The sequence below is a fragment of the Octopus bimaculoides genome, chromosome 5, assembly GCF_001194135.2.
Source record: "Octopus bimaculoides isolate UCB-OBI-ISO-001 chromosome 5, ASM119413v2, whole genome shotgun sequence".
NCBI classification, from domain to species: domain Eukaryota; kingdom Metazoa; phylum Mollusca; class Cephalopoda; order Octopoda; family Octopodidae; genus Octopus; species Octopus bimaculoides.
Window position 1 is genome coordinate 77,656,272 of NC_068985.1, and position 11,774 is coordinate 77,668,045.

Consider the following 11,774-nt stretch of genomic DNA (forward strand, 5'->3'; position numbering starts at 1 on the left):
ATATATATATTCGTGCCGGTGGCATGTAAAAGCACCCACTACACTCTTGAAGTGGTTGGCATTAGGAAGGGCATCCAGCTGTAGAAACTGCTAAATCAGATTGGAGCCTGGTGTAGCCATCTGGTTCGCCAGTCCTCAGTCAAATCGTCCAACCCATGCTAGCATGGAAAGCGGGCGTTAAACGATGATGATGATATATATATTAGCATTATTTCTCCAAAATAAGTTTTGATTCATTTAATGCCTGATTAAGGTGGAGAGGTTTCTGTAAATTATTGTTTTGTGGTCTGCAGTTTTTGGAGAATTGCATAATAGATTTTAGAACTGCTTATATAAAAGATGGAGGTTGAGCAAAGATGACTTCCTTTTAATGCACCGCATGAAAAAGAAGTAAATTTTCTGTGGGATACCAGCCACCTAAAGACCACTTGTATCTGATTGCTTTTACGAGTTTGAAGGAAGGGGAAAATATGAAGTAAATGTCCCTGAGAGAGAAGGAGAGAGACTCTATTTCAATCTCACATTGGAATATTTCAAATTAATAGACAGAAAAATAGAAGAAAAACAACTTCCACTTTATTCATAGTATTACTGATAAAATTGCATGTATACCAGTATAGGTTTCAAGATACATTTCACGGATACTCTGGGATGAATGTTCCTGGGCTCATGGAGGGGGGGGGGGTGAGGCCATGCATCATCATACTCCAGCCCCCACCTGTTGATTCAGTACATTTATTTTCATTGTGAATTACTTTCAAGAGAGACTGATACTAATTTGAAAAGTCAATTTCACCAAAGACTTTTTCTCTGTACTACACTACTTCTAAAGGAGTATCTGATGACCATTTGAAAGATAGTGAAAAATGGCTAGCTGTGGTAGGTTTGCTCATGAGTATTTGTGAAAGACAGCACAGTGGTTCTGTTCACAACAGTTAGCTCAATTTTTTTCAATCATGAATTCATTAGTGCAAGTTCTAATACAGATGTGCGATCAGTTTTCTTGCATTGTTGGTTCCAGACATACCGAATTATCCATTTTACTGGATTAGAATATGTTATATTATGATAATTTTGATTAAATTTGTAGAAGACTGCTACCATAAACCTATGCCTGTGTCTGTATAATAATTTTATATAAGATTTCCCTGAGCTGGTTAATGTATTTTCAAGGGTTCCTCAAAAGAAAAATGGTAAGGAAGTCATGTTCTAGATAAAGTTTGAAAGAGAAATCAGGATGATCATGGCTGGAATTCCTTTGTTTAGAAGTTTGTCTAGTTAGAGGTGACTTGGGACTAAATAACAAAAACAAGTTCTGAACAAGTGACCCACAAACTAGCTGCAAGCCAGCAATCTGACAACTCAATGTGTAATAGCTCTTCTTTCTCAGAAAATAATAGCAAGGAATGGTTTGATTGAATAACCAGCCATTTATATAGAATTGAGTTTGAAGAAGCCAATCATGGCAACAAGACAATTGATCTGAACCAGGACACATCTAAAACCTACATTTCACTGGCTCACAACATTTTAGATCAAACAGATAAACTGACAGATTATAAGCTGGATCATAATTTGAATTTTCTCTTCATGGTTTTCTATTTTTTGTACTTTGTTTTTCTTTTTTTTTTTTAACTAGCAGTTTATAGATTCTTCTGTTTACAATTAAATTTCATATGATCACAGAAAATGATTGTAAAAGAGATATAGATATAGATTTATTGACTTCAGACATTTATTTGATTTTGTTCATTGATTTTCTTTGTTGTTGTAGTTGTTGTTTCCATGGGTTTTTGCTACATTTTGATTTGCGAAAAATTTATTGGATATAGAATGGAGAGAAGCTGTCTATATCTGAATTTGAATTTTATTTGAAGTTGTCTGGAAAGAAAGATTTAGGAAGAAAGCAGTCAAGTGTGTTGTTAAAACTGATAATTGAGTAATAGTAATAGTAATAGAGCATCAACTACTTGGTGCAAATAAACCACACTCTGAACTGCACACATAGAGTTAACCCAGTCGGATAAATAAATCTTTAGGTAGATACTACCTTGGAAATGGAATCTAGTGCTCTTACAAAATTTGCAAAACTTCAGTTTCTATTATTGCTGTGTTGTAAATACATCTTTCCTCATTGAGGGTGAAGTGTAACATGTAGTAGGTTGGGGCTTTTTTGTATATTAAAAAATTTTTTTTTTTATTTAACATCTAATCAGGGACAGCAGGGAAGCATCCATGATTCCTTGTTTCTTCAGGGCCTCTGAGACAGATGGGAGAATGGAAGGAAAGTACTTTCAAACTGACGACCTGGCCCAAATGCCTGCAATATGATGGACACTGCCAGTGGTATCCAAAATAAGTTGGTAGTGTTAAACTGGGAGATAGATTAAATCTGCTACCCAAGAACTTGGAATGCCAAGAGCTGGAATCCATACTGCAAAGCAGCATACTTGATACTCTCACAATTTTATCAATTCACTGCCCTGGACTGGTACCTTATTTTATTGCCCCCCTCCCTCCCCAAAGGGTACTGCAAAACATTTTCTCCTATGCTCTAATGGCTATCAATTTGCTGTGGTATATTAGGATTTGTGGAAGCATGTGGCTCAGTTGTTAGGATGTTGGACTACTGATTGTAAGATTGTGGTTTCAATTCCTGGACTGGGTGACAGGTAGTGTTCTTGAGCAAAGCACTTCATTTCATGTTGCTCTAGTCCACTCAGCTGGCGAAAATGAGTAATCCTACAACAGAGTGGTGTCCTGTCCTGGTGGGGAATTTATGTGCCATGGAAACCGAGAAACCAGCTCTTATAAGTTAGCATGATTCAAGAAGGTAACTGAGGTATTAGGGATTCATGGTAACAACAAGGGTGCCTGGCTGTGGAAAAAAAGCACCTCAACAAATTCCATGTGAGCATTAGAAAGTGGTTGTTAAAACAATAATGATGATGCACACATGCATACACACAATCATCATCTATATTTGGGAGGGATTGGCACAAATATGCCTAAATATAACATAGCTCTTGAAAACAAAATATAAATGGTTGGAAGACAGCCATATTACAGGGTGGTTGGAGACAGTACCCCTGCCCTACCTCTAACACCAGCATCACCTCTTAATTGCCACATGGCCAAAAAGGTTTCACCTACCCTCAAGATAGTGTGGAAATAAAAATTAACAGGGTTTTGAAAATACAAGTAAAGTATGTACTCTGAACATATGTCAGTAATGTGTATTGGAGTGACAGAAGTATGTGTGTACGTGGTGGTGGTGGTGGGGGCAACCTTTAAAGCGAGTTTTCTAATGAAGCTCATCTATTTACCTCTCGAATGATCTGTAGTTTTCTTTGTGAATAATTCCCAAACATCTTAACATGTGATTTCTGATGGTTTTTAACTCAAGTGATAAGTTAATTTTGCAACATTTCCCTCTGTCATAGTAAAGTTTCGCACTGGTTCTATGTTTCTCCATCTCTGTTTGTCTCTCTCTTGTTCTATCTTACATAGGCATGCATGTCCTTCCCTCTCACTTCTCTTTCTTCATTTTTTTATGCACACGCAGACACATTTCCATATTGAGGCATACACAATTTTGCAGGGAGTGAGAATTAAGTAGGCATTTGAGATAGATTCTTCTATTCATTGCACAATAATAATTTTGAAGGAAAAAAAAATCTTCTGAATTAAGCTGTGTGTGTGTGTGTGTACGTATGCATGCATATGCATGCATTGACCTGTGTGTTTTATCTGTCTGTGAGGGGTATTAAGTGCATTAACGTGTGTGATACTTGTTGGTGTGTGTGTATGCATGTAATATGTGTGATATGTGTGAGAGGAATCTTTGGACAATTCCAGGAACAACGCACACATATCTTATACTAATTCCATATAAGGTTTAACAGCTACTTGCAAGACTATAAACTTTCTCAAGCTGAAGGCATTTTAAATTTCAAACTGATTAATTCTACTTTGAGCAGACCAAATATAGCTTCAGCCGTTTTTTTTTTAATCACAAAACCAGGTCATAGAACCAATAGCATAAATTCCCAAGGCAAACCTTTTTTTCAATCTGGCATGTCAAAGTATTAATTTCTTAAATAAACTTCTTATTGGAGAGTCACTTATATGTATACATGTATTTTATATTCAGGTAAATGCTTATAGATAAGCTTTTTATAACATGATACTGCAGGGAGATATTTTTGTTTGTTTTTTTTTTAATCAAAATCTATTGCATGTCATTTAAAAACCTGTGGTGTATAGCAGGTTTGCAATCAATGATTTATATAGGTGCCCTGTTAAATTTAGTGGAACTGCAGTGCCAGGAATATTCTTTTATTCTTCTTTTACTTGTTTCAGTTTTTGGGTGGTAGCTATGTTAGGACACTGCCATGAAGGATTTTAATTGATTATATTATTGACCTCTGTACTTTGTCTCCTCATCACCATCCTCCTCCTCCTCCTCCTCATCATCATCATCATCATTATGATGTAGTGTCCACTTTCCATGCTGGCAATGGTCAGATAGCTTGACAGGAGCCAGCAAGCCAGAGGACTGCACCAAGCTCTGTCTTCTTTCATTAAATGTTTTTTTAAACAGGGAAATAATTCAGTGGGTAATTTATACCTCAGGATATTTCTGTATGAATGTACCAATTCTAATGCTTTACTGATATAAACACACATGCAATGTGCACGTGCATGCACACACGCACACACTCACTCTCTCCCTATGTGTAGTGCTTCATTATGTCCATAAGCTAAATGGTGTCTTAGAGTTTATAGTGTGTTGTTACATGTTTAATACATATTTTCTCTTAGTCTACATGTAAATCAACTATCTATAGCTGTAACTTTGTCACACCTTGTATATGTGCTGCACTTATTCACTTATGCAATCTTTTCCAGAAAAATAAATATTGAAAACCTGTATAAGCAATGTTGGTTTATCTGTTTAATTAAATGACAATACCTTGTCTGCAGGAGAAGATTTGTTATTACTCATTAGGACTCAGGAAAGCAGTTTAACTTCCATTTTACAAACAAGTCAAAGAGGAAATGTTTTACGCTTCTATAATGTGATGGATACCTGTACTAGAATGTTCTGCTAAGACTCTACCATTTCTACTAATTAACCCTATGACAATGTTGGTGATTATAGGAATCTATTGTTAATATTCATTGTTGTCATTATCACCATCCCCTCATTTTTACATGATAACTCACTGTATACTGATACAGTTAAGTCACATTTTTACTACTTTTATTGTGGTTACCTCTTTCACTTATAAGCAGGACAAAACAATGCAGTACCTTCTAGAAATCACCACAAATTACTTGCCTTTCCAACTATATGCTCACTTCTCCATTTATATACTCAGCTCCAGAAATGTTAAAACCTCTATCTTTTCTTTTATTTTTCCAGCTGTTCCTGAACCCCCTGGTAAACCAGAAATTACTGAGGTGTCATCACGCTGGTTGAAGGTTTCCTGGCCATCAGTTGTTGAGGACAACAACAGCCCTATTACACACTATCAAGTGCAGATTAAGTAAGTTGGTAATTCTATTGTTTCTTCTTCTGCAGTATTTATCTAATACCTACCTATATAACCCATTCAATATTTTAAACTATCTAATTTCATACAGTTTATATTGTTTGGTTAAGTTGGTTGATCCCCTTGCATGTAATATCTTCATATATTTTTTTTTTCAAGAGGAAAATTATTATTGGGTCATCTCATAAATAATGCGGTTCTTTCAATTGCATGAACTAAAAGTCGGAGGGGGACGGGATAAACTACCTGCATCAACTTGCTATAAAAGTAGGTAGTGAAAGTTTTGAAGAGTGCAATTCAATTTTAAGTTATTTTTTCAAAGCTATAATGGAAGTGACAAAGGAGCATAAGTTCAATAAAGGCAGCAACACAACAGAAAGTGTGAGGAATATTAATGCAGTATATGGAAATCGGACAATAAGTCTAAGTTAGTGTCAACGGTGGTTCCAGAGATTCCAAGCTGGAAACTACAGCCCAAAAGACGAGCCTCATCCTGGAAGATCTGTAGAGCTTGATGAGCCTTGTCCTGGAAGATCTGTAGAGCTCGACGAGGACATCCTGCAAACCCTGGTGGAACAAAATCCCATTGTGACTGTTGAGGAACTAGCAGAGAAACTTGGATTTGGTCATTGAACCATTCATTGACACCTGCATGCCATCAGAAAAGTCATCAAATTGGGTCATTGGGTTCCTCGCAAACTTTTCAAGTCTAATCACATGCAGAGAATGAATGTGTGCTCTTCTTTGCTGGCTTGTCTCCCAAATGAACCTTTTTTGGACCAAATAGTGACTGGTGATGAGAAATGGGTTCTCTATAAAAATGTCAAGCGCCGAAGACAGTGGTTAAGGAAAAGGAGAAAAACCAATACCCCAGGCTAAAGAAGGTCTTCACCCATGTAAGGTGTTGTTATCTGTTTGGTGGGAAGTGAAAGGTTTAGTCCACTTTGAACTTTTAAACCCAAACCAAACGATAACAAAGGAGATCTACTGTGAGCAGCTTGAGTCAGCGCTTGAAAAAAAACGACCATCTTTGGTTTCAAGATGAAAGGTGTTCTTCCATCAGGATAATGCTTGGTCACATACAGCGAGGATGACATTCCAAAGGCTGAGGAGTTTGAATGGGAAACAATGTCCAACCTTTGTATTCGCCGGACATTGTCCCGTCTGATTATCATTTATTCTGCAGTCTTCAAAATCATTTGGACGGAAAAAATATGAATTCTGTAGACATGGTCAGAATATTACTGGAGGCACATCTGGGACAAGTGAATTTTGGAAGAGGGGCCTTGCAAGTCTACCAGATAGATGGAAGAACATTGTAGAAAATGAAGGAGAGTATATTTTAGATTAAAAAAGAATTTTGAAAAATAAAAGAATTATAAAAAATAAAAAAAGTATTAAGAAAAACCCGCATTATTTATGGAATGACCCAATATGTGTGTGTGTGTGTGTGAATGTATGTATGTCTGCTTATGAGTGTGAGCCTAGGCAAAACTTTTATTGACAACCAGCTTTATGTTGCAGGTCTTCTTTCTCTACTCAGATAATGTTTACCCACATAAAGTCAGGACCAATACAGCTTAGCACTATCATCATCACAAAGGAAGTAAGAGCATAGCGATCCACAAGCCATTTCATCCACTGCATTAACAATACTGCCAAGCAACCGCCTTAGACTTTTGTTTTATATTAACCTCAGAAATAAGTACAAGAACTTGACCAGCATAGTTAGAATCATACAAATATAACCGCAAAGAGAATATAAAAATTAAAGTGAATGTACAGGTGCAGGTGTGGTTGCTTCTCAATCACATGGTATAAAAAAAATACTGCATTATTTATGGGATAACCCAGTAAAAGACAAAGGAATGCAAAAATCTGGACTTTTTGAAGATGGTAATCCTAAATAACATTGATCTACAAGGTTTTTGGTGTTTAGGAAATAGACATCATTCCTATACAAAATCGGTCTCCTGAATCCAAATATAATCTTCTTTTTGACCTATCAAATCTACGCAGTGTTCATTATTCTAAGCTTTTTTCTTTTTCCATACTTTTTAAATATTTTGGTGAATTAAGCAATAGAAAATGAGCAAGATGTCCTCTTCAAGAAAGGGTTGCATAAATTCTCCAGATGTGTTTTGTTATATTTGTGGAGAATACACATTACCTGAAAATTGAAAAAACATCACTGATTTTGTTGAAACAGATTATATGGTATATTTTGGGGTCAAGCTGGGAGACCAAGATAAATATTGGGCACCACATAATGTCTGCAAACAATGTACAGAACATTTGCAACAATGGACTAAAGGAACAAGGAAAAGTATGAGGTTGGCTCTAACAATGGTATGACCCCTATAATCACGTGGACGACTGATGTTTTTGTAACCTGAATTTGAAGGGCATTAACTGGAAAAATCAACAAACACTTGTCTATCCTAATCTTGCCTCTGGTATTAGACCGGTTCCACACAGTGAAGAGTTTCTTGTTCCTATCTTTAATGTCTTGCCTCAGATAACTTTACCCTCAACCAAAGAAGATCCATCACCTGAAAATTACACTACAGATCAAGACTTTTCAGTTGAGTCTTTACCTCGGCTATTCTCCCAGGTAGAGCTGAATGATCTAGTTCATGACTTGAACCTCCCAAAAAAATTTTGCAGAACTGTTGGCTTCCCGACTGAAAGAGAAGACTCTTCTAGAGAATGGTGCCCGTATAATTTTTTATTGGAGTTGGTATGAAGAGTTCTTTTCTTTCTTCACAAAAGAGGAAGAGCTGGTTTATTGCAGAGATGTCAGTGGGCTTCTTAAACTTGGCATTGAGGAATATAAACCAGAGGAATGACGTCTTTTCATAGACAGATCTAAGCTTAAAATGTGTATTGTTGCACATCGGAAATGTGTATGACTGTCCCATTTAGCTACTCAACAACTCTGAACGAAAAATATGAAGAAATTAAGTTGGTTTTAGAGAAGATACTGTATCATGATCATAAATGGGTCATCTGCATTGACTTAAAGATGGTGAATTTTCTCATGCGATAGTAATCTGGTTATACCAAATACCTATGTGGGACAGTAGAGACTGAGTAAACCACTATGTTAAGAAAGACTGGCTGCCTCAAACAAATATGGCTCCATGTAGAGCCATATATTGGAAGAACCCTTAGTTGAGTGAGATAAGATTATTTACCCCTTTTGCTCAAAATTTGGATTGATCAAGCAATTTGTCAAAGCTCTTGATGAAAATGGAGAGTGCTTCAAGTATATCTGCAGTGTATTTCCAGACTTGATGATTGAAAAACTTAAAGCAGGGATTTTTGATGGACCACAGATCCATAAGCTCTTGAAGGGGACAAATTTTGTGAAAACGATGAGTGGAAATGAAGCAATTTAAAAACTTTTTTTTTTAAAAATTATAATTGACCCATATGTGACAAGTATTTGAAATAAAAAGATGATTCTTTTTCCTTCTTATTTCAGGTCTTCTTTGCAAGACTGGAGTGAAGGGGACATACGTTCCATTGGAGTAATTTTCAACTCTACAAAAATTAGGGACCTTCGACCTTATACGCAATACCAAGTTAAAGTATTTGCTGTGAATGAGATTGGCCCTAGTCAATCAAGTGAACCTTCTGCCATACAACGCACAAGCTCTGAAGGTATGTTGTTCATTCTACTCAACATTGTTGTAGTGAGAGTGTTTCTTTTAATATGGTTTTGTTGATGTTGTTTAGTCTCAAGTTTAGCCATGTATCGTTTCTGTATTTCAGACATTAGAGGTCAATTTGAGGGTATCTACTTTTTGTAGTAAGTTGAATGACCATGTAGAGGACCCATGAGGGTGGCGGCGGTGGGGTTCCTCTACATGGTGATTCAACATCCTAATGCCAACCATTTCACAAAGTATACTAAGTGTTCTTTTTATGTGGCACCAGCAGCCTTGAAGTTACTAAATAACTTACAAGACAAAACCCCACCCACCTCAATTGAGAGGAGAATAGTATTGTGGGAGGTGGCTTTTTGCCAGAAGATGAGAGGTTAGAGCAATGGTCCTAGACCGGGGTCTATATGACCCTTGGGAGTCCTTATAAGATTTTGCTGTTAAAATTTAACTGCAATAAATTTGGTTATACTTCTACAAAACACAAAATATTTTAACAATTTTTTTTCTTTACTATTCCTTATAATATTCAATTATAAAGATATAATATATTTTTTCTTTTAAACATTGACTGGTTAGGAAGATCCACTTCAATAATATGGAAATCATAAGTGCCCATAGGTAAAAAAAAGGGTTGAGAAATATTGGGCTAGAGTAGGAATAAAGAGACAAAAATTGGTACTTGCAATAAAAGGAGATACATGTCTACCTCAAGTAGTAGGGAGAGGAGATTTTGAAGTGTGATGGGGTGGGGTAGTACCCTCAACTTGCAGGGAGGTATATACAAGCGGGTTGTGAGAAGTTCCTGGTTTTCGGTGAAAGAAAACACAGGAAAATAAGTTGATTATGATTTTATACAACATATTCCCTCTCAGGTTCACACACTTATTGCAGTGATCCTTCAGTTTTCCTAAACCCTGTAAAAGAACTCCGAAGGTTGGGCTTCCAACCAGGCCATTTGTGATAGCCTTAGAGTCAGGAACTTTTCAGTACTCTGTCGTGTGTGTGTGCACACGCGCACGCACACACACATATCATAGGGTACTGATAAGTTCCTGCCTTTGAGTAAAAGAAAATACAGGAGAATCAGTTAATTATGATTTTATTCAACATATTCCCCTCTCAGGTTCACACACTTATGGCAGTGGTCCTTCAGTTTTTCTAAACCCTTTAACAGAACTAAGAAGGCGGGGCCCCTAACCAGGCCTTTCATGATACCCTTAAACTCAGGAATTTTACAGCACCCCCTCATATAAGTGAAGTGGAACCAAGGATTGGATAAAATGAATGGGTGGATAAGTTGACAATATTGCGAAAAGTGGGTGGAGGGATGGGAAGGGAATGTAGTGAATGGACAAAAATAGAGGGGAGGGGTTTGTTAGGAAGGTATGTTGTGTTGTTGCAATAAATGTTATAAGGGATGGCTGTCCACAAGTGCAAGTCCCATGAGTCAGAGTGGCTGTTCCAGCACATCTTCCTCGCCATCCTCCAGGACAATGCCTTTTCCATTTTGTCTGCTGGGACCGTGAGAAATGTTTTATAATAAAGATATATAAAGAAGAAAAGGAAAAAAAATGTAATAATCAGAATTTGGAAAGACAGTTCCAAGAGTGATGCAAATGTAAGAAGGTTTGTTCATTCATAACAATGAATAGAAAGTATTCCAATAGAACTGGCTAATGACGGCGGTGGTGGTGCCAACAGCATCAGTAGCAGCCATCACAATAACAACAATGACAAAACAAAGCTATCAGAACAATTTCTCAGTGTATTCAGTATTTGGATTGTTACTTTTTTTTTTTTTTTTTTTACATCACAACCTTTTCATAAGTTACACGTTTCACATGGTTCCTTTATTTTGCATTTCATTCTTTCATGAATTCTAATGAAATATGCAAGATAAGATGGCAGAGTTCTATTTTTCTTTCTGACATTTTTTTTTGTTTTTGAATAATTTTATTTCAGTTGTTAGATTTTATATTTTTTCTTTAATTATTTTCTACTAATGAGTAAGTTCTGTTGTTTAATGAGTCAGCTAGGCTGAATAGATCATGTGTGGAATGTGTTAATGAGAATGGTGAGTTTCTTTGTTGAAGTCCCTTTCCTCTCCACCAACTTGCACAATATCACTTGCTACTATTATGTTGTTTATGATATATTTAATGTTGGCCTTGTTGTGTACTAAGCACCAAATTGTCTACATTTGTTGCTACGGTATGCACTATTCGGGTCTGCATGTGACAAATGCCATGTGAGTGGAGTTTGGTAGATGGAAGCTGAAAGAAGTCTGTCATGTGTGTCTTTGTGCTTGGTCCCCACCATTGCTTTACAGCTAATGCTGATCTATTTACACAACTTAGCAGATCAGCATAAGCAACTGATAGAAAGTATCAAGCTCAAAAAAATTGGGGTTAATTCATTCAATTATAACTCTTCAAAGCAGTGCCTCAGCATAACCGCAGCCCGATGACTGAAACAAATGATATATATATGTATATATATATATATATATATATATATATATATATATATATATATATATATATAT

At 36.4% G+C, this 11,774-nt stretch overlaps 1 protein-coding gene across 1 annotated transcript in view; it reads left to right on the forward strand.

Moving 5' to 3' along the window:
• The window catches only part of LOC106877336 (receptor-type tyrosine-protein phosphatase delta), a 242,189-nt gene that overhangs the window by 210,548 nt on the left and 19,867 nt on the right, over positions 1 to 11,774 (forward strand). Inside the window, exons 4-5 of the mRNA XM_014926212.2 lie at positions 5,429 to 5,552; positions 9,046 to 9,224. Coding sequence (XP_014781698.2) covers positions 5,429 to 5,552; positions 9,046 to 9,224 — 303 coding nt within the window. The remainder of the gene's footprint in view (positions 1 to 5,428; positions 5,553 to 9,045; positions 9,225 to 11,774) is intronic.